This window comes from Eschscholzia californica, unplaced genomic scaffold (assembly GCF_041429995.1).
Source record: "Eschscholzia californica isolate CP2 unplaced genomic scaffold, dmEscCali1.0.p SCAF_3, whole genome shotgun sequence".
Lineage (NCBI taxonomy): Eukaryota > Viridiplantae > Streptophyta > Magnoliopsida > Ranunculales > Papaveraceae > Eschscholzia > Eschscholzia californica.
The window spans coordinates 38,896,337-38,920,765 of NW_028238420.1; the positions used below are offsets into that span (position 1 = coordinate 38,896,337).

Genomic DNA, 24,429 nt, shown 5'->3' on the forward strand with positions numbered 1-24,429 from the left:
TGAATTTACACCTTAAGAAGAGGTGGTCAATTGTTCCTCGTTTTCGAAACAAAATGCACAAAGTTTGGTTCCGATGTATTGAATTTCATTGATATAGCCTTCACTGGTATTGCAATGTTTACGACTCTCCATATGAAACAGAGTACCCTTGGAGCTAAGCTTTGAATTTGCCAAAGTTTACACCATGGGAAGGCTGCATTAAAGCTTTGTTGATTGAAGGCAACGCTTGCTCGTCGATTCCAACTATGAGTGTCCTGATCAATAAGGTCGGATACCCAAAATACTGTTTGGGCTTCTTCATCAATTAAGTTCCTTCTTGGTTTGAAGTTTAAAATGGTGGGTACCCATGGGTCACTCCACACTTTTATATCGTTTCCATCACCTACAAGAAAACATCTCCCTTTTTCAATGTAGCTTCTCATACTCAGCATACTCTTCCATGTTTTAGTAGCTAATGATGGGCTTTTATGTTTCCAGAAGTTCTCCTGTTTTAGGTATTTAACCTTTAGCAGTTTGACCCAAATTGCTTGAGGTTCGTTTAAGAATCGCCATACAAGTTTTCCAACCAAAGTCATGTTAACACTACTCAAATCCCTGATTTCGACCTTGTTTGAAATTCTTCTTTAATTTTTGCCATCCTACATAGTGCATCTTACTTTGATCAACATCATGCCCCCACCAAAAAGATGTTGGTATTTTTCTAATTCATCTAGTACCTTTTTAGGCGCTATCTTGGAAGAGAGAAAATACACTAGGATGCTTGCTAATTAATTCTTCAATAAAATTGTTCGTCCTGCATGAGATAGTGTATTACGCTTCCATCTTGACTGTTTGTTCGATACTTTCTGGATAATAAAGTCGTAAGAGCAACACAAGTGTTTCGACTTCAGCAAAAAATGTCCCAAATACTTATCTGAGTCTAACATTTCTGTAACTTCTACAATTGACATGATCTGATTCTTCTTGTCTACAGGAGTATTTCGGCTAAAATGGATTGCTGATTTATGGTAATTTATCAATTTTCCAGAATATTCTGAATAACTCTCTAGTATTTTCTTCAGCTGCATGATATTATCTTTTGTTGCCTGCCCAAAGAAAAATAGGTCATCCGCAAACATCAGATGACTAATAGGAGGGGCGTACCTGTTAACTTTTAGCCCGTTATATATCCCTTCATGTTCTGCTTTGTCTATTAATCTGCTGAGAATTAGGTTAGGTTAATTATGTTAGATGACATTAACATGACGTTTTTTAATCAAGAATGTTGATGAGGCCACAAAAATTTAGTTCGTACTTTGAACCACCGAAAACTCAGGACCGACCCTGACCGCACGCTTCGAAGTCAGCTACGTATCCACACCTTTTTGGCAAGAATGAATATTCAAACTACTTATCATCCTTGAGCTATATATGCATTCCTCCGATAAGAAAGCAGAGCACATGTTCTACTTCACATTCTTGTCACAAAACTCACAAATTATATGCAATGTGGGATGTTATGATCTCACCCACCCACTAGATCGAAGAACAAATTTCATACATTCTACAACTCTATCACGTACTAAACCACAACTTGATCGCCATTTTTTCGATTATATGTCATTTCACATAATGATAATAATAATAATAATAATAATAATAATAATAATAATAATAATAATAATAATAATAATAATAACAATAATATTTAACAATTGTCTATCAATACCCATAGATATTTAAATACTACGTATATAATGATTATCAATATCCACTACAAATTTTGTTTGTGGACTCAATATCTTGAAATCAACGAGACATTTGTATATGGATATGTCTTGAAATGTCTACAAGACATTTTGTCTACGGATGTTGCGTCTATAAATACATAGCTTATGGACAAATATTTAATCTATAAATGTCAACAAATGTCTCTATCCATAAGCTCTTCCAAGAACATCAATTAAAATTTGGAACACGTCTAAGGACCAGATGGACCTAAAGGAACCACTTTCGACTAACGTGTGGTACTTAGCTGCAATTGCTGCCCCAACGAAAGGTCCAAACCAGAAGATCCACTGCACCACCCAATTTACCAAATTACCCTTTAATCAGTATTTGCTAATATAGATTTGATAGGTAATTAACAAAATTGATTCTGGAATATTCAAAATTACTTAACCCCACTGAATAAATACCTGATTTCCCTCTCGGACTTTGTGGTAGATAACAGCAGCTCCGAAACTCCTAGCCGGGTTAATACCGGTACCAGTAATGGGGATGGTAGCCAAGTGAACCATGAACACAGCAAACCCGATTGGAAGTGGTGACAAAACCTAATTATCATCCTTAATTAACTATTAGTTATCTAATTAATTGGTCATGGATTTTAGTTATGAGGGTTATTTGTGATAGGGTACTTACAGGTACATGGGAGTCTCGTGCGGTTCTTGTAGGGTCGATGGCAGAGAAGACTGTGTGAACAAGAACAAAAGTTCCGATGATCTCAGCCGCTAATCCTATCAACTTGTGGTATCCAAGGGCAACTTCATTGACCCCACCACCATATCCAACGTAGTGTGCCTTCTGGATGGATTTCACTAATCTAACACCACAAATTGCTCCTAAATACTGAGCCACTATGTACCATCCTGCCCTTTTCGATGACACCTTCTTAGCCAAAAACAACCCAAGAGTCACTGCTGGGTTAATATGTCCTCCTAGGCAAGTTAGCAAAAATGTCACTTAACCATTCTTTCTTGTTAAGAGATGTGGCTTATACGCCACCTGGTCAAGGTCATCCCAGTTCGATTCTCATGGAAGTGAAAACAATTAGTTATTAATTTTGAACATAAAGAAGGTAGATTTATGAATAAATGGACACTCGTGCCTCATAGAAAGACCCTAAAGGTTATTACATGATTTTTAGAGTCCAATATGTCTTTCAGATAAGAGCCATTATACTAATTCAATTCATGATGCAATAGTACTCATTGTGTATTCATACCGTGTAATGATGAACCTATATCAAATAATAATTATAATTGTTAAGTTTCCAATTTACACTTTCTTTTTGATGAAAAGTTTCCAATTTACACTTGAATCCTCTTTAGAATTTGTTTGTAGAAAAATCACTAATTTTGCCAGATTCTTGCACTTAATTTTCACATCTTTATTGTTGTAAAGGATCATCATTTGGCTGGTCTCCTTCTGTTTAAAGATCAAAAGAACTATACTTTTTTCTATTTTAGGAAATTGACTACGATATACCGATATACGATAGTCATCACAATGGCGTTGATACATCAAACATGTGATAAGCGCGATTACTGACGAATTTTAACAAGAACATGCCTAAAACTCAACTAAACTATAGCTTAAAGCTCAACTACATTATTTATACCCTGATAATCCCAAATTCAATAACCCAAAGATCCCACTTCCTCTCGGGATTGAACTCGGGACTTCCAGGGACTTTTGGAGTTTATGTCAACACTTTAAACCACTTGGGCAACCAAGTGTTGACAACATAAATATTTTTAGGTACACTAGAATTCCATCTTCCGTGAAAGATATGGACATGTCACTACCTTGGATAATTAGATGAAACCAAAGTCTAAGTAGATGAGACTAGGGGTGGGAATTCTACCCGAAAGCCCGATACCCGTCACGTTTACCTGCGCCCGACAATGTCCATGGACGCCCGCGCCCGAAGATGGGTACTACCCGCCCAACCCGATGATTTTTCGTGGGCGGGCTCGGGTGAAAAGCTATGCCCGCCACCCCGCCCATACCCGAGCCCGATATGCTCACCCGACGGGTGCCTATAGATGCCAATCACTTTGAGTGTCGATTATACTTCACTATAAAGCCCAAACTAGATTTAAGGTTTCTCCCAAGATATATAAACTACACATTGAAGCAACCCTAATAGTTTACCACATTGAATCTGAAAAATTCGGTAGCATAAAGAGAGAAAAAGAATCTACGTTGTCTCTCTAGTCGTTTCTCTCTTATTTACTAGACCTTCTTGTGCCAACCTTCTTCTCTATTAAATAAGTTATTGGGATCATCTTCCATCTCTATGTAATGGTCAAATTTTAAGATTATTTTGATGTGAAGGAAGAACAATGAAGAACTAATGGAACATACAAAGACAAGAAAAAAAAGTGGAAGACAACCAAGTCTCATGTTTGCATATATAGATCTATATAAGTTGTTGATTTCTTATGTTACGGAATCTGAGTATTTCTTTTATTCTTGCTTTATAAGTTTTGTAAAGATTTGGTATCAATTTGTTTAGAGAAGCTTATTTGAACAATATCAAATTTCTAGAGTTTCCTGATCTGGTAGAAAAATATCAGATAAAGAAACCCGATGCCCGATTTGCCCGAAGCCCGACTTGCCCGATGCTTTAGTGGGCTTGGGCGGGCTTTGATCATAGGAGATTTCAGAAAAGCCCGCCCGAATCCGCCCGAGAACCCGAGTGGGCAGAGGAGAAACTTACCCGACCCGCCCGAGCCCGACTCAGAATTACCCGCGGGTGCCCATACCCGCCCGATTCCCACCCCTAGATGAGACTAAAAACATCTCCGTGGGACACTCTAAGAAAAATTTTTAAAGACCCAAGTGTCAATGAAGATTCTCTTTCCTAAGTGGAAATATAGAGAAACTCAAAGTTTTTTAGTCTCCAATTGAGATTTCTAAAATATCTCTACTTAATACATGTCATTCTTAAATTCAATATGGAAAAATAGTTTTAAAAAAATGAATTTCTATTGGTTTAAAGTTTTATAGTGTGAGTTGGTGACACTAGAAAACTCAACAAGACACTCTAATTTTAGAGTGTCTCTATTGAAACTCTCTATAATAAATGCATCCACCACATAATAGTGTGTCTAACAAAGTGTCCAATTAGAGAAGGTGTTTTAACAAAAACTCTAAAAATCATGTGACACTCTAAGTGTTAGAATTTGAGTGTCCGATTGGAGATGCTCTAAGTTTGATAAATTAAACTCAAAACAAATTGGCTAATCATGAGTTAAAAAATTCATCTAGTCTAATCTCCTTGTATATAAGGGAGTTTAGTCTGTGGATATTTGTCTACTGCCATTTTTTTTGTTAAGGATTTGTCTATGCCATTGAGTTTTGGAAACTAAACATCTACATGTATTATTTTTCATAATTCAATCTGATCTGTTATAAATATTCACTTTATGATAAAAGTAGGGATCTAATTGGAATCACTATAGAATGCTACTTTGATATAACTGTTTGAACTGGAGTCGAATTTATCTCGATCGACTTGCCAACATCAAAACTAGAGTGAGACGTTAGATTCATCTCATCAAGCTATTAAGTTTAGAATCAAGAATCACTTAAATCTGATTCCGGGTGAATGACATATTTAAGTTTGAAGTTTTTTGACAACGTTCGTTAAAATAGAAGCTAAAAACGTAAACGGAAAAGCTACGCGAGGGTCTTTTGTGCACAAACTTAACGCCAGGATATGACGGCTGAGATCATAGTCAAAAGAAATAATTTGAACGCTCTCTTGTTATAGTTTCCGGATACTTTGGGGCATGAGCGCGATCCTATGGATTGCGTTTTCTTCGCCCTTTAATTCTCGATCTGATGGCCAAGATGCTTGTCCTTTCTGGACCTTTTCGAGAGGGCCTTTAAATCTAACGAATGGTGTTCCCTCCTATTCTCTAGACTAACGGCTTTAACTCGTGCTGGCACTTACTATACTTGAAACGTCACGTATCTTGTGACAACAGTAACAAATTGCCAACATACACATCCCTTTGCAGCCACCTACTCGTTTCCTATAAATCGAACCCAATACAACTCCAAATTCTATTCCATTTTTCATGTGCTTTTATCAACTAAAGCTCTATATTCTTGTGTGAAGAATATCAACTCTATGGAAAGAACTTGGAGCATTCGACTGTGCCTAGAATAGCACCTTATTGGGAATGTGATTTCTCATTCTCTTCTGAATATATCAAGCATTCTACGTGTGTTTGGAAAATAAGCCTTGGTTCAGCACATGGAAATCGGGAGCATGAAATCGAATCATTCTAATATCTTCAATACGTAATCGAGAACATTCTAGAATGTTTAGAATCTAGAAACCAGAGCATTTTATTGAATCGAAGATTTGGACTGCGAAACATCAGATTGTGCCTAGATGACAAACCAAAGTCAGGACTTATCTTAAACCAAAACCGAGTTAGAAGTTATCTAGAAACCAAGTCAAAAGTTGCAAAGGTCAAGTCCAAAGAATTCAAAGAGTTCATATTGCTTACGAAGACTTTCCCGCTTTCAGAACTGTGAAGCACCATCACAACCCTAAAAGGAATAGTCATTGTATCCTGGAGGCATACACTCAAACTGCTGGTGCTGTTACAGGGGTGTAAACTGAAGGATATGTCCTTTAGGTCTGAAGTAGATTTCCTTTTGAAGGAGTTTCCTTCGACCAAGATGACAATGCACTCAATTTACCGAATAAGATTATGATGACTTTATGTAGAAGACAGGGGCGAGCCCACATAGGGGCCCGTGGGGGCGCAGGCCCCCACGACCCTAATGTGACTCGCCTATGTTATACTTCATGTGCTACTATATTATATATGTGTATTTCCGTTACAAAATATGATCCTTTCTTAGCTTAAGTGGTGAAGCAGTGGAGTTTCATTGCAAAGGTCAAGGGATCGAAAACCATGCAAACCACATTTTTTTTCTAAAATTTCTACCAACACATTTTTATCTAGAATGCCTACTACTTAGATTAGTTGAAATTGTTCATTAAAAATATATTATGAAGGGCATGTTCCGCTTAAAGTTGGTTCTAATTAATTGAGATAACTCAATTTTGACCTACTCAAATTCACCAACTAAATAAAATGGCATCCAAGAGATGATGAGTATTTTAAACAACCCCTTTAATATTGATTTTGTGTGATTTTTTCGTGATCGGTATTTTGGACTTCAAAATTGTCTTTTACATTTTTTTTGTCATAGTAAATATGTTAATAGAAAGAAAACTTTTTCTTCATCTTTTCTTCCATTACGATCACTTCCTCTTCATCATCTACCATCGTTTCTTCTTAATCTTCACCAATATCTTTTCATCCCCTCCTTTGTTTTTTATTTCAATATCTTTTGGGAATCCAGTTGGGGGAAGATCCTTGAACCATATTGATGAGAAATTTTGAGATTGCTTGTTATGCATCAAAATTACTATAGAATATCATGTCGAATTTGCTTTCCGGTTCTAGCTTAATCGCGTACTATGAAATTCTTTCATTAGCTATAACAAAAAGGTGCCCCCACTCATAAAAATTTCTGGCTTCGCCACTGGTAGAAGATGATCTAGTCCAGTCGAATTAGGAGTCGTAATGCTTAGCTAAAAACCAACTACGATCAGCGGATCACTTCAGCGATTCGCAGCTAACATCGACTGGTCCCTACAGTGGGTTATACCAAAGAGTGGTGGCTTGATCGAAGAGGGTTGACTAGAGGAACAAGACAAAAGGTTGGACTAGATCCAACTCAATAGGCCCAAAAAGTTCGGATAGGATCCAGATAAAGATAGGAAGAACCGGGTCCGAAGGGGAGCCCAAATCAAGCTAAAGGGGTCAGTCATGTGATGGCTGACTGGAGTAATGGGTCAGTCAGGCCAAACCCACCAAGGGGATGCCCTGGCCGGCCACATCAAAGAGGAATCCCAGATAGAAAGAACTTCTATCTTCGAATCCCACTCAGAGTAGGACTCCGAGTCTTATTTTTTTTGGGTTCATTCTTAAATTCTAATTGGAATATCATTCTAACTTTAGGGTTCTCTTTATAAGGACCATTATTGAACAGAAAAAGAGTGGAATTTTCTCTAAAGAAAATATATCTCTACAACCTTCAAGTAGAGAAAGATTTTGGAGAAAATACTCCCAACCTATGTATCTAGTCAAAGAAGAAGAGTTCTTCATCTCAACCTCCTGATAGGGTCTTAGCTGACTCTAACGATGGGAGATCAAGTCACTTGATCGGGTGTCTCAAGTAAAGATCTGCAATTTGGAGCTCTCATCTTCGAGATACAGGCATCGAATTTAGTTCAAGGAAAAGCGATTCAGGTAACTCTCTTTCTGTTCTAGTTCATCTTTAGTTCTTGCATGTGATCCTGAAAACTAGTATTAGACGTCTGAGATTCCGCTTAGAACACTAGGTGACACCATAGTTCAACATAAAATGTCTTAGAAAAAGAGAATTATTCTCACGTCGACTAAAATATTCTTTTTCTAATCATCCGATATTTCATTTTTTCTTTCATTTGATTTCCAAAATCAGAGACATTCTGAGTTTTGAGTCAAGATGTGTATTGGCGTTAAAGTAATAAGTTAGAAAGTACAGAAGAAATACAGTTCCTCTTTCCAATCTTAAATCGATAGTGAGATTCGATTACGAATCATTTGTTTAGGATAAGGGACACTAATGGGTGAAATACGAAAGGTATTGAATTGTTTTCTTCCTTAGTCTATCTTCGTTAACTCGGAAAAGAAGTGTTTTCCGTTGATTTACTAATAAAGTCAAAGTAAAATCTTTTTCACTAGTGATTCGCTGGGTTAACTATTTGAACCGGTATGCCGCAAACAACATTAACAACATCATAATAACAATAACACACATACCAGAAATCCCGGTGGTGCAGTAAACAAGGACGAAAATCATGCCACCAGAAGCCCAAGCAATACCAAGAAGTCCAACACCACCACATTCCTCATATGCAGATCGACTCTTGTAACCAGTGATAGTAGATACTGTAATGTAAAGGAACAAAAGTGTAGCAACAAATTCTGCTATTATAGCCCTACAAAATGACCATGTGTTTTCTTCATCCTTGGCTAAAAGTGGCACCGTTGGTGGTTCAGTGTAGTCCTCTTTCGGTTCAGTTTCTTCAATTTCATTTCCCATGTTAAATGTATGTGTAGGCGTTTCGGTGATTTATTTAGAGCGGTTGGTATATATGGGTGGAGTCTCAAAGTTCAAATCTTCAAGAGAGATATTGATGAACTAAAATTGTCCAAGCCTCTCTCTTTATATCATTGTCCCTTCCTTATACTTCGTTTTTTTTTTTGGTCCACACGTTTCGTCCTCTTTAGCTATCTATTACAAGTAACTGTCCATTCTATGTTGTTATAGCTCTATTACGAGGACGGAATATTTATTATGGAGCAGTTGGAAAGCTAGAAACAATTAATTATTCGAAGAAATTAGTCGGCAGCAGGGACGTATCCATGTTAGGGCCAGGAGGGGCCATGGCCCCCCTGGCCCTTTATAATTGCCACCTATGGCCTTAATGAACTTTTGAATTTTTTACCTTAAAACTAAGTGGGCCCCCTTAACCAACCAAATTCAATGTAAACCTATCATAACCAGTCCGATCCAAGGATCTAAACAATCTATAATGTCTAAAATACTTGACCTTGTCATCAGACACATCACCATAATTAATCAAGTTTCTAACCTATTCCTAAATCCTTAACAAAAAAAAATATCTACTTCTAAATCTTCCATCTGAATTCTTACCAAAAGAAAAATTATTTCTGAACTTTTCATCACCCTAAATTCCAAACCAATCTGTATTATTTTAATATCTTAATGACTAATTGATTGGATCTCTCTATCTCTCTCCCTCTCTATGTTTCCCTCTCTTATAAGTTTCAAATTACTGAATAATTTTATATGTTTTTGTAAGTAGACATTAATCTACGGTCAAAAAAATTCTCGTAAGTAGGTATAACGAATTAAATTGCTAGTGAAAGCAATCGAATTACTAATGACGGTCCAAAAGGGGCATCGAAAAATGTTAGCCTGCTTTTTTTTTTTTTGAGAAAAAACCTTTAATTAAACCAAAATGAAGTTACAAATTCATCCACAACATAAACAAACGTTAAATGCAGGACTAAATCTACGAAATTTTTATGACTTAATTGTTATTTTTATGTATAATTTTGAACGAAAGTGCCATATAAAATTTTCGAACTAGTTTATGATTAGAATGGTTCGGCCCCCTCTCAACAAAAGTTCTGGTTCCGTCCCTGGTCGGCAGGGTATGTCAGTTGTCAATTCATCAATGACGCTTCCAATCACTTCAAAAATTTCACAAATGAAGAAGAGGTGAAGTCGCGCATGACTAGTCAACTTCCGAGTCAGATTAAGTGGTCTAAACCAAAATGGGATTGTTTGACAAACTCAATTGCAGTGGAGCATTCTGATATCAATCTGCTTGTTTGGAAGGATAAGTAAGGAGTCGTTTGGCAGCACAAAAATGAATAGCAGCTTGACTTATGTTAAGAACAAAATAAAAAATAAAAAATAAAAGTTAGTTTGGGAACGTGAAAATGTTTTCATAAACTGTTAGAAGCAATGGCAGATTTATTATGGGACTAGGGGGGGTCTATAGACCCCCCTCAACCTCTAAAAATATTGTATAATATTAAATTCTTGAAAAAGAAAAAAAAAGCAAATACTCAAATAGTATATGTAAAGGGGCGTTCCTATTATTATCAACTCTTGTTGATGGCTCAATTGGTTAACTATTTGCTACCTTGTCATTGTAGTCAAGTCTAACCTTCTAAAAAAATTTTAACTTTTTTTGGAACTTATAACAAACGTAAGGCCACAGTTTTGAGGAATAAAGAAAATTCTCTGGGGAATAAAAACTTAGTCAATAAAAATTAATTTAGAGGGTATATTCTTCTTTTAATCCAAAAATTAACTTCATCAAACATTGATCCCTAATCTTCATCTTCTCTCTCTCTCGTCCTCTCTCTCTCTCTCCCTCTCGTCCTCTCTCTCTCTCTCTCTCTCACCATCTCTTTCACTCTCATTGACTTTCTCTTTGTCGTTCTCACCCCTAGATCTTTCTCTCTTTCATTATAGATCACTCTCATCCCTCTCGTTGTAGACATATCTCTTTGTAGATTAATTTTTCTTTTTTTTTTTTTCTGTCGCAGCCTCTATCTCTCTTTCTCGCAGCCTCTATCTTGTTCTTTCTCTTTCTCTCTTGCAGTATGTATAGATCTCTCTGTGGAGATCACAAAGTTCGTGGCCACGAAACGTTTTATAGCCACGAAACGTTTTGCAGCCATGAAATGGTCATTACAAAACGTTTTGTATCCACGAAATGTCAAAAACCCTCCTCGAGGTCTGGTTCTGACGAAGGGAACACTTCCCTTCGCCGGAACAGTGTCTGTATCCCTTTGACGGAACAGTGTCTTTATGTGAGAGTGGGAGAAAAAAGAACAATGAGAGATCGATCAAGAGACAATGAAAGATTGAGAGAGAAACAATGAGAGATCGAGAGACATAGATAGGGAGATCAATAGAGGGAGATACCGAGAGAGAGAGGGTAACAGTAAGTGAGAGAGGAGAAGAAATGAGAGAGAAGAGGAGGAAATGGTAGTCAAAATGGTTGTAGTGAAAAGTTGTGGTGGTAATGGTGATGGAGAGGATGAAGATTAGGGGGCAATGTTTGATCAAGTTAATTTTTGGGTTAAAAAATAATATTTCCTCGAGAATGTACAGAAAAACATGAATTCCCTAGAAAATTTATTCTCCGGAGATTATTCTTTATGCCCCAAAGCCGCGGCCCAAACATAATATCCGTCAACACTCTCTTTGAATTGATTTTAGGCACACAAACTAATGAAATGCAATTGATAAAAAATAATTGAAAGTGCTTTTAGCTAAAAATTACTAAAATATTAAATTAGATAAGATTAAAAACACATGCTGATATAGAAAGTTTAATTAAGAATCAAATTTGTGGCATAACTTACTTCTGCAATAAGCTTAGTTTCTAATTTCTTCACCTTTTGCTACATTAGCGAAAATAGACAATAAAAAAGAAATTAGTCCTTCGTATTAGAAACATTCAAGTTATGTATTATAAAGATATTACGTATTGCGGATGAAAATGAAGTTGAACTTGCAGTTAATTTTTTTAGCCAAAAAAAACCAAATTAATAAACACTTTAGTATTAGCTAAAGCCGGTCTTTTTGTTGATTTTAAGCTAAACTAGATGCGGCCAAAGACTATTTCATAAAGTCAATGACTCAGTAATAATGTGTTTGTATACAATTTATATCTATGAAGATTGATAATAATATAATTTTAGAAAACCTTCTAAGGAATGGAAACTCGTAGAGGTCAACTATGAAATATAAAAGTATGAAATCTATCTGAAATATTAAATTTTTGAATCCCTTAGTATCAAATATTAGTGGCTACTTATTTTACAAAAATGTCTTATTCTTAAGTTTGTACGGTTGTAATTGTTGGAATTGACATAGTAGTTTTGAGACCTCCCTGAAACTAAATTCTGGATACGCCACTGGTTAGAAGTGTGTGAAGTTTTAGGAGACACAAAAATAATTGGAACATAAGTAGTTTCCACTAATGATAGATTACAAAAGAATAAAAACTAAATAAAAAATTACATTGAATAATATTTGTTGGATCGCACGTTATCTTCAGCCATTGGATCTTGATGGAGAGTTGGCCCTCAGCCTGACCGGTTTGGGGTGGTGGTGCCCTAGGGGCACCCTCATTCGTCTAATAACCTCCCTCCGTAATTGGAGGGTGGAGAGATATGACACAAGGCCAAATTGGAAGCTAAACAATGTAAATTGGTCAAATCCAAGAGGATTGGTAAAAATGTCGGCAATTTAATCAACAGATCTGAGATGCGTGATTTGTATGATGTAACTTTTCATAGAAGAAGTGGCAATCTAATTCGATATGTTTCGTACATTCGTGAAAAACAGGGTTGGCCGCAATGTGAAGGGTGGCCATGTTATCCCAGTTGCCCACGAATGGTCTCCGAAAAGAGATATGAAGATCTCGAAAGACATACTAAAGCAACTAGAGGTCTGCCGTTAAAATAGCCAATGCACGGTATTTGACCTCAACGAACGAGTGGGGTACGGTCAGTTTCTTAGTTTCCAAGAGAGCGGAGATTGCATAAAAGTATACCATGTTCAATGGATCCTTTCAATTAATGAAAGACCCGAAGGGCATCGTCCATATGAGAGGAACGCAGAGATTGCATGAATTGGCAAAGATATTCTTTAATGATATCCATTTATTTTTCTTGGCAGAAAAATATACCTTTTAAGGAGCGAGATAATTCAATACGCAAAAAACATTATAAGTGACCTAAATTTTTAAGTGAGAAACGACGTTCGAGATGAGATTTTAAAGCGGCAGAAGAGTCATCATTTCTAGTGATGTCTGTAGGAATGAGAGCCGATTTTGACTCGACCCGACTCGTCAAACTCAGAAATGGAATGCACCAATTTCGTCTTGTCGAACTCTTCAATTTAGAGCCAAGAATCACTCAAATCCGATTCCGGATGAATGAGAAATTCAAGTTTAAAGTCTGGACGAAGATCGGTTGAAATAGGGACTGAAATGTCAAAACAAACAAAGTTAGATTGGGGACTATCTGGGCGAAGCGAGCACGTCCAGATCTAGACGGCTCGCGTTCTACCCGAGTTTCTGAAGCGACATCTGACGGCAGCGCGTCCTATGGTTCGGGACAACGGTGGGACGCAACCAGAAGCGTTGGATCCGCAAGATCCAACGGGTCGCGTCACCTCCGCGTCGGTCACAGTTCGTGATAAGTATTCCCAGGATCACATGCATAAGCCCATAATAATACTAAGCAAAACTAAAAGATGAATACCTTATTCGCTAGTTTTTCCCTCGAACCTTTCTAATTACTTTTGAGAAGATCACGAGCTTCAAACGTAGCTCCTCTACTTGGGACACGAGCAATCAACTTGATCTCCCACGTTGTTGTTAGCTAGCACACCAATGGTGGTTGGAAGAAGAACACCTTTCTTCTTTGACTAGATAGATAGTAATGGGAATTAACTCACTTTCTCCTCTCTACTTGATGTGGTAAAGTAAGAAAGCTTAGAGAGAAATTCCACATCTTATTCTCTGCCCTAAGAGTGTTTATATAGAATCCTAATAAGAATCCACCTCCTTTTATGTTTCCTAAAACACCCTTTAGAATAAGATTTAGGGAAATTATCGAAAATAGAAACTAGTTGATATTTTCTCAATTCCCTAAGGAGATGACGTCCAAACCCAGCTAAAATTGGCAGATTTAATGTTCATAACATAAGGAAACGTCCCTCCAAAAATCAGCCCAATCCGAGCCCTAAAAGTGCCCGAATCGGTTTAGGCTCAAAACCCCGTTTTTGGGCTTTTTGTACTATCTTTGCCTAAATCAACCGGACTTGATGATCTTCTTCATCAATTGTCCTAGCCGACAAATTTGTCGCATTGCCACCTTGGTCGAAGGACATCTCCTTCAACTCCTTCAATAAGTCCAGATCCTCATCTAACGGTTACTTTCTTGATCTGTTGGGAGAAATTCGGGCTGCATCTTGCTCCATCCTACGGTGGGCGTTCCACCCGAGTATTTGAGCCCAATCCAACGTCCCATATCTTAACCGACTCTAAACTTGATTCAGACTTCAAGTTTAGTCCCTATATTCCGAACAATTATGTCCTTTGACCCCAAAAGACATTATATACCCATTCAATTCCTATATAAATCATCGAAAACCATTCCAATTCACATCAATTCATTCTCTTCTTCTCTTCTCTTCTAACAATTAGCATTCTGGTGTGTCTAAAATATCTAATTGGGAAGTAATTCTAGTATATCTAGAAAAAGGAAGAAATAAGTTTTTTGAGTGAAGTGATAATCTTAAAGCATCTAGAAGATCGAAAATCATTCTCTTCTTCTCTTCTCTTCTAACAAACAGTTTCTGATTTGGGAAGTACTCTAGTATATCTAGAAACGTTCTAACAAACAGTTTCTAATTGGAAAGTATTCTAGTATATGTAGAAAAGGAAGAGAGAAGTACCCGAGTGTTTATAAGATCTATTTGCCTCACGAGCTCATATTATCCGAGTGTTTATAAGATCCAACAAACGTTTGGTACTGTTACGGGGGTCTAAAATGTCTTAAGGAAAGAGAATTTATTCTCGCCTCGACTCCATTATCTTTTATTTATCTCAGATAATCTGAAAGAAGGAATTATTGATAAAGTCGATATTCGCTTATCGTTTATCTCTCTATAACTTAGAGAAAGGAAGTTCCCTACTTCAACCCAGACTCTGGCTTAATCAAGACTAGACAGAGTTAAAGTGAACTCAAACCATAACCAGAGGAACAACAATGTCATCAACGTAAACCAAACTATAAATGGCTAAGGAGCCATGAAAATAAGTGAAGAGGGAGTAGTCAAAGGAAGACTGCGAGAAATCCTCAACTTTCAGACCTGATGAAAAAATTTTGAACCACTGTCAGGAGACATGTTTGAGGCCATAAAGTAATATTTGAAGACGACAGCCACGAGTATCGCCTTTAGTGAGAAGCCCTAAGGAATGGTTATAAGACCTCCTTATCTAAATCGTCTTGCAAGAAAGCATTTTTCACATCAAGTTGATGGAGTGGTCAGTCCTTAATAAAGGCAGTAGATAGTATGCAATAAGAAAAGAATTGGTTTCACGAAAAAAGAAGTCCTTTTCGCCTCTAAGGGGGCTCTCCTTATATGGCGAATTGATTTCTCTCGTCCGGAGAAGGGGAGCAGTCATCTTATCAGAATCAAGATCCAAGATAATGAATAATCAAACTACTTCTCATCCTTGAGATGTAAATGCCTCCTGTCGTAATAAAGCAAACCACATTCTACTTCACGTTATAGTCACAAAGCTCAAATTATAGGCAATGTGGGATGTTACAATCTCACTCACCCACCAGAAGAGGAAATTTCCTAGATCCCACACCACTTTACCTATATCTTCTCAATTTCAGCTCCTACTCATGGCATTTTGTTCCGGTTGGAGTCCTAGAAAAATACCAGACCAAATTCTCCAAAGGCATCGGGGCTACTGAAATTCAAGTTGCCATGAAAAGGACCAAACTGTTATAAATTCTATAAGTAGTGTTCATGAGACAAGTTAGCAATTCAAAAATTCTCATGAACACACAAGAATCTAGGGACTCATGTTTGTCACAAAATCAATATGGAAATATGAACATATGGTAATTATCAACATGAAATAATTACATACCTTTCTCCATTGTAGAGATTAAAATAACTTCTTAATAGAACCAATATAAGCTCCTTATAACCAATATAAGCTCCTTACTTCAATAAGCTTAACTTCTTAATTCTCTACTTACTAGAAGATGAACTTGTATACTCTTTTCTCTTCTATTCTTCAAGCACTTGTGATGGAGAGACTAGCTTGAACTAATGAGCAAGTGCATAGCTTTCCATCTTATTCTCCATCTCTATTTATACAAGTCTCTAATCCATCATATAGTTTGTACAAGTTACTACATGGGTGTCATGTGTCCCCTTATGTGTCAAGCAACAAGTCCATTAGGTGTCATTAGGTGTCATGAAACAAGACAAGTGTCCCTTATGTGTCAAACCACAAGACCATTAGGTGTCAAGACACAAGACAAGTGTCCCTTATGTGTCAAACAACTAGACCATTAAGTGTCAAGACACAAGACAAGACAAGACAACACACCTCATGCTTATAGCTAGATGGGCCTTGTTGTCAACACATAGTTAGTGTCCAGAGATTCAATATATGAATGAGTTTTATGAGCCCAACAAACCTTTAGTCCAACAAGTGTATACATGGTCTTATTGTATGGGACATACTAATGGGCTTTGTTCATGAAAATTGGCGAATGGGCCTTGCATGAACATAGCCCATGTTTACATTCTCCCACTTGGATCATACAATTGAAAACAAAATTTTAGGTTTTTAAAGATCATTTAAAACTTTTAGTAAATGAGTTGGTTAAGGTTTAGGCTCAAAACATACACGCGCGCATTTTTAAAATAAATAACTCCATTCGTATCTAGTGAACACAACCTCATTAACAGGTAGGCTACTAATGCGAGTCATAGCGGTTACATGTCTTAAAGCGACACATTTCCTTCCATGTACCACGACATTAGCAACTTCCTGACATTACCATTCGTTGGAGATTAGATACAAAACCAAGTACATATGTGGTTTTGTTTCAATTCAGCTATGTCTGATTAAGACTATTCCTGTCTAATCAAGACTATTCTTGTCACTTTCACCCATTTCGATTATGCACATATGAGTAAACAAGAATTTGGAAACATAACAACCATGAGATCTCAATTAGTATTTGTAGAAACTTACATACATATCAATCCACTACGATACAAGGATTACTAAGACTCGTCGTTGCAACATGTTCCTTAAAGGTCTTAGATACCAAACCCTTAGTTAGTGGATCAACTACCATACACATTGTACTAATATGTTCTACAATTACTGTATGTTTCCGAACCTCCTCTTTTACAATAAGATATTTGAGCTCAAGCTGTTTGCTTCCTCGTGAGTTCGAATACTTATCATTTTTAGAGAAGTATACTGCGGCAGTATTATCACAATAAATTCTCAGCGGCTTGGCAATAGAGTCGACAAGTCCAAGTCCTAAGATAAAATTTCGCAGCCATAAAGCATGAATTGTGGCTTCATAACATGCCACAAACTCAGCCTCCATTGTGCAAGATGCATAAATACTTTGCTTAATGCTTCTCCATGATATTGTTCCTCCAGCTAATAGGAACACATATCCAGAAGTTGATTTTCTACTATTAGTACATCCAGCAAAGTCGGAGTTTGAGTAACCTATTACTTCCAGATTATCTTTTCTTCTGAAAGTAAGCTTATAGCCTTTCGTTCCTTGTAAGTACCGCATCAACTTCTTTGCTGCTTTCTAGTGAGTCATCCCTGGGTTACTTTGGTAACGATCAAGCATTCCTACTACGAAGCTAATGTCTGGACGGGTACAAACTTGCGCATACATAAGACTTCCTACTGCAGAAGCATAAGGAATACTTTCCATTTCTTTTCTTTCCAAGTCATTCTTAGGACATTGCATGAGACTTAACTTATCTCCTTTCTGTATTGGTGTATCAGTCGGTGCACAATCTTTCATGCCAAATCTCTCTAAAACTTTTTCGATATAGCTCTTCTGAGACAAACCAAGTAGACCTTGTTTTCGATCTCGAAAAATTTCGATCCCGATCACAAATTTTGCCTCATTCATATCTTTCATTTCAAAGTTCTTAGAGAGAAATTTCTTGATTTCATACAGTAGACCAAGATCATTAGTGACTAGGAGTATGTCATCCACATATAAGATCAAAAATATGAACTTACTCCCACTGACCTTCTGATATATACATTGATCAACAATGTTTTTTTTAAATTCGAAGGTCACAATGGTATCATTAAACTTAAGGAACCATTGTCTTGAGGCTTGCTTAAGTCCATATATTGACTTATTCAATTTACACACCATATGTTCCATACTCATTTCTGAGTAACCTTCTGGTTGCTCCATCTAGACCTCTTCCTCTAAACTCCCATTTAGAAAAGCTGTTTTCACATCTATTTGGTGAAGTTCTAGATTATAATGAGCCACCAAAGCCATAATGATTCTAAATGAGTCTTTTCTTGATATAGGCGAAAATGTATCATGATAGTCAATGCCTTCTTTCTGAGTGAAATCTTTTGCAACAAGTCTGGCTTTATATCGTTCAACTTTGCCTTTAGAGTCGAGTTTGGTCTTGAAGACCCATTTACACCCGATTTTCTTACACCCTTCAGGCAATTGAACCAGATCCCAAACTTTGTTCTGTTTCACAGATTTCAACTCTTCATTCATTGCATCAATCCATGTAGAAGAATTATTGCTATTTACTGCTTGTGAAAATGAAACTGGATCTTCTTTACTTGTCCCAATGTCATATTCAGATTCTTGAAGATATACTAAATAATTAGAAGAGATCGCAGACTCCCTTATTCTCTGAGATCTGCATAACTCTACTGGATCATGAGATTGTGGGTCCAGCAATTGTTGTTCACTATCAACAGTTGGATAGTTTTCATGAGGAACAACAATATTTTCAATAGGTAAGGGTATGGGAACAGTTACCCTTACTTCTTTAATAACCACATTTCGTGATTCAGTACTCCCACTATTCTCATGATTCTCAAGGAATCTTGCATTGCCAGTTTCAACAATTCTAGTGGTATGGTTAGGACAATATTATCTATACCCTTTGGATTTATCAGGGTATCCAATAAGAATCCAGTGATAGTTCTTGAGTCCAATTTCTTTTCTTGCGGGTTATAGATTCTAGCTTCTGCTGCGCAACCCCAAACACGAAAGTGCCTTAAACTGGGTTTCCTACCAGTCCATAACTCAAAAGGAGTTTTAGGAGCTGACTTACTAAGAACTCTATTTAAGACATATGCAGCAGTTTTAAGAGCTTCACCCCATAACATAATGGGTAAATTAGAGTTGCTCATCATTCTCCTAACCATATCCATTAGAGTTCTATTACGCCTTTCAGCAACACCGTTCTGCTGAGGCGTTCCTGGCATTGTATACTGTGCACAAATGCCAAGCTTTTCTAGGAGTTTAGCAAACGGACCAGGATGTTGTCCCGATTCGTCATACTTTCCATAATATTCACCACCTCTGTCTGACCTGATGATTTTCACCTTTTTATCTAATTGTCTTTCAACCTCAGTGATAAAAATCTCAACAACAGTTACTGCCTGAGATTTATCATGTAACAAATAGATATACCCATAACGTGAAAAATCATCTATAAATGTGATGAAATATTTCTCTCCACCAATACATGCAATGGAGAGAGGTCCACAAATATCAGTATGGATGATCTCAAGAAGTTCTCTGCTCCTTGTGGTTCATTTTTTGGTGTGTGTTGTTGTCTTTCCTTTTATACAATCGACACACATACCGAAATCGGTAAAGTCTAGGTTTGACAAAATCTCATCCTTCACTAATCTCATAATTCTTTCTTTGGAGACATGCCCCAATCTTTTATGCCACAAGTTGCTAGAATTGTCATTTATTTTATGCTCAATTCCAAAACTTACATTAGGATGCAGACTTAAAATAGATTCAGCAAACTGATTATCAAGACTGATTTTATAAAGTTTATCATATAAAACGCCAGAACCTATAACACTTTTATTTTTATACAAATCAAAACGTTGATTCCCTAAAGACAGTTTATAACCCAAAAGGTCTAGTTGAAACATAGAAACTAGATTACGAGATACGGTTGGAACAAAAGGAGTATTATACAAATCCAAAAAACAACCAGTATCAAGTTTTAAACGATAGGTTCTAACAAATAAAACTTTAGAGGAAATCTAGTTTGCCATAAAAACGAAACGTTCAGTCTGACTTGGGGTTCGGCTTGAAACAAAGCCCTGCATCGTTTTAGAAACATGAACATTAGCGCCCGTGTCGAGCCACCAAGTGTTAGAAGGAATTTCAACAAGATTTGATTCGAAACATACAAGAGCTAACTGCTCACCTTTCTTTTCGAACAAAGGCTTACGCTTTGGACAATCTGCCTGAAAGTGTCTAATCTTTCTACAAAAATGGCATCTGAATTCCTTCTTCTTAATATGAACCTGAGGAGCTAAAGCAGGTTCATGATTCTTTGGTGTGACAACTTTCTTACCTTTCTTGGGCTTCCAATTCTTTCTTTTAACTTCTTGAGTAACAAGATTAATAGAGAAATTTTCTTGTTGTCTTAACCTTGTCTCCTCTTGAACTAACATACTAGATAGTTCATTCACATTCATTTGTTCCTTAAGTGGATTATAATTCCTCTGGAATGGTCCATACTGAGGAGGCAAGGAATTCATAATAAAACGAACGAGAAAAGGCTCCTCTACATTCATACCAAGTCCATTAAGTCTCGCCGCAATGTTAGTCATTTCAATTAAGTGCTCTTGCATACCTCTCACACCGTCATACTTTATGGTAGTGAGTTCAGCCATTAGCGTGCCAGCTAGAGACTTATCGGTTGCACGAAATCTCTCCTCAACTGCATTAATGAAGTCTTTAGCATTATCAGTTTGAGGAAGGGATGACTTTATATTGCTTGCAATAGTCATTCGCATAAACATCATACTTAGTCTGTTTGATTTTTCCCAAGCGTCAAAAAATTTTTTCTCATCAGTGCTACTTGATACGTTTAGAGTAGCAGGTCTATTAGACATAAGGGCTCGATCCATATCAAGAACACCTAATAAAGTGAACTTGACATGTTCGCTCCATTCTGAAAAATTTGGGCCAGTAAGCAAGGGAACAGACGCAGCTTGCGAATGTAGGGATATCGTGCGCAGATACTGCAAACATTTAGACAATATACTATAAGCAAGTTAACTATATCAAAATTTATCCTTTGGGTCTAAATTAAGATATGTACCATACCATTCATCATTTAAATACCATACATAAATGAGTCCATTAGTGTATCGTCTAACCACAAAAGGGTTCATCGCCTTTGGACAATAGAACCAAGTTGATTAGATGGTACAAAGCATTAACAATAATATTCAATCAACTTATAATTCTGCTTTGGAAAAATTACACGTTATCGAAGTAGTTTAATGCAAATTACTCGATATAAGTTTGAACGTTAATTAATTAACCTTCTTAAATATGTATTATTAGTTCAAAAGTCACTTTGGCAACCATTTTCACTAATTATACATATCATGGTTAAAAAATTTCTCTTATGTCAAACTTTCATTTAAAACTTAGATAAAAGACAACTTACATATACTTCATTATTTGACTATAACAAAACTTCAATTAGCCAACATAATGAACTTTAATATTGTCTTCTTAGAAGTTCTAAAATTAACCTTTAGGTAGTTTTTATCGAAAATTCATAAGGCGATAAAACACATAAAGAAAGGTTCTCTTAAATCAAAACCAAAATCCATTAGTGGTTTTTAATAACTTTTAACTCAATTAAAAGAACTTTTATGAAACTACATGAGTTCCTTAATACCAAAAGATTTTAAGTTTCAAAATCAACTCATATAGCTTCTTATTTCCAATATGGCAACAAAACATAGATTAAAATTCGATGCCAAAACGATTTTGAACAAACATGAAGTCCACACCCATAGCTCTGATACCACATGTTATAAATTCTATAAGTAGTGTTCATGAGACAAGTTAGCAATTCAAAAATTCTCAAGAACACATAAGAATCTAGGGACTCATGTTTGTCACAAAATCAATATGGAAATATGAACATTAGGTAATTATTAACATGAAATAATTACATACCTTTCTCCATTGTAGAAATAACTTCTTACTAGAACCAATATAAGCTCCTTATAACCAATATAAGCTCCTTATTTCAATAAGCTTAACTCCTTAATTCTCTACTTACTAGAAGATGAACTTGTATACTTTTTTCTCTTCTATTCTTCAAGCACTTGTGATGGAGAGACTAGCTTGAACTAATGAGCAAGTGCATAGCTTTCCATCTTATTCTCCATCTCTATTTATTCAAGTCTCTAATCCATCATAGAGTTTGTACAAGTTACTATATGGGTATCATGTGTCCCCTTATGTGTCAAGCAACAAGTCCATTAGGTGTCATTAGGCGTCATGAAACAAGACAAGTGTCCCTTATGTGTCAAACCACAAGACCATTAGGTGTCAAGACACAAGACAAGTGTCCCTTATGTTTCAAACAACTAGACCATTAAGTGTCAAGACACAAGACAAGACAACACACCTCATGCTTATAGATGGGCCTTGTTGTCAACACATAATTAGTGTCCATAGATTCAATATATGAATGAGTTTTATGAGCCCAACAAACATTTAGCCCAACAAGTGTATACATGGTCTTATTGTATGGGACATACTAATGGGCTTTGTTCATGATAATTGGCGAATGGGCCTTGCATGAAAATAGCCCATGTTTACACAAACTCCAAGGAACTCTATGGCATTGTTCGATTTTAACCTTAAAAATGCTCACTTGGAGTTGAACTCAATGATAATTGGAAATTAGGCTAGAGATACTGAGATATCATTTACTTGGGATCCATGTGGGACTATTCTCACAACAACAAGCTTCCCTTCCCCGTATCATAGTACAGAATTCAGGCTTGGAAATCTAGAGTAAGCGATATCAACATGAATGGTGAACTTCATTTCTTAACACTACTCTCTAACAACATTCTTGATTTCAAAAGCCTGAAACTAATTTCAGATGGATAACTAGGGCAGACAGTGGATAGACTATTCAACCAAATAATTAATTAATTTCAAAAACCAAATAATTAATTTTATAATGTATGATATCAATACCCATAATCCCAAACGTTCACCGAAATTCACAATTAAATCAGCTAAAATTGAATCAAATCACTAAAATGCTCAACAGATTAATAAACACATTAAAGCTATGACAAAATTCAACCGCTACAAATTTGTTTTCAAACAAATCAATCTCAAAATGCCAATAATACACCACTAGAGGACTTTAAAAACGAGATTATATTAATGAAGAATTAAATACCCTTAAGATCTTATCCTAACTGATGTTTTTTAAAAAAATAAATAGCTAAGTTCTAAAGATAACCTGATCGAAGATCTTCCAACTCAATCTTTAGGAACTACGACATCTCCACTGCTGCTTTCTTCCTGCAAATCCTTTGGATCTTTTCCATCAACAACACATTCAATGGAAACACAAATCCCTAGAATCTCCTTCACTTTCCTTCTAATTCCTTTGCCATTGATCGAGAGCTCATAACTTTTCGCAATCCAAATCTCTATAACATCATCAAAAGAAATGTTACCGTTTGATGTTCTAGTCTTTTTCCTTCTGAACATATATGAAAAACGTCGGCCTGAAACGTGCTAGAATTGTCTTCAAGGTAAAATGGTATTGTCCTCAAAAAACATATAGCCAATTAACTTTGAATTTAGCGACTTCAAATTTAAGGCCGCATTGTAGTTAGACCCACACATGATGATGGACGAAATCCGAACTTACCCTAGGGCACTCAATAAAACAGAAACATGTGTTGGACTAAAAAAAAACATCACACATGAAGGAGAATGTGATAATAATTTCACATTTATAAGGACCAATATCATTGATTATGTATTTGGATGTGTTCACTTTATGGGGTCACATATAGGATGAATCAAAAGATGTTTATTTTTTGTCGGTGGTACGGAGAAATAAAGAAATTTTCTGGGGTGTGAAGTTTTGAAGGGAAACAAAAAAATCTACCATCTCCTTCTTCCTTTCACCTATCATCTCCGGCGACTTCCATAATCTCCGTCGACTTCCACCATCTCCGGCGACAACTTCTTTTTTTTCTCCTCCTCTCATCTCCTGCGAAGGGGTTCCTCTCCTTCGCCGCTGACAGAAAAGAAAGAGAGAGACAGAGAAGAGGGAGAGAGAGAGAGAGAAAAGGGAGAT

At 36.5% G+C, this 24,429-nt stretch overlaps 2 protein-coding genes across 2 annotated transcripts; both read right to left on the reverse strand.

Moving 5' to 3' along the window:
* Positions 1-1,686: 1,686 nt before the first annotated feature.
* Positions 1,687-9,139, reverse strand: LOC147550137 (aquaporin PIP2-5-like). The gene is made up of 4 exons (XM_086665752.1): positions 8,667-9,139; positions 2,404-2,699; positions 2,178-2,315; positions 1,687-2,057 (listed from the first exon to the last, which is right to left on the reverse strand). The coding sequence occupies exons 1-4, from the start codon at positions 8,947-8,949 to the stop codon at positions 1,914-1,916; spliced, it is 861 nt and encodes a 286-aa protein (XP_086521878.1). The 5' UTR covers positions 8,950-9,139; the 3' UTR covers positions 1,687-1,913.
* A 10,984-nt stretch (positions 9,140-20,123) lies between these two features.
* LOC147550138 (uncharacterized) lies at positions 20,124-24,043 on the reverse strand. Its single transcript, XM_086665754.1, has 2 exons — positions 20,488-24,043; positions 20,124-20,380 (listed from the first exon to the last, which is right to left on the reverse strand). The coding sequence occupies exons 1-2, from the start codon at positions 21,194-21,196 to the stop codon at positions 20,346-20,348; spliced, it is 744 nt and encodes a 247-aa protein (XP_086521880.1). The 5' UTR covers positions 21,197-24,043; the 3' UTR covers positions 20,124-20,345.
* Positions 24,044-24,429: the final 386 nt, after the last annotated feature.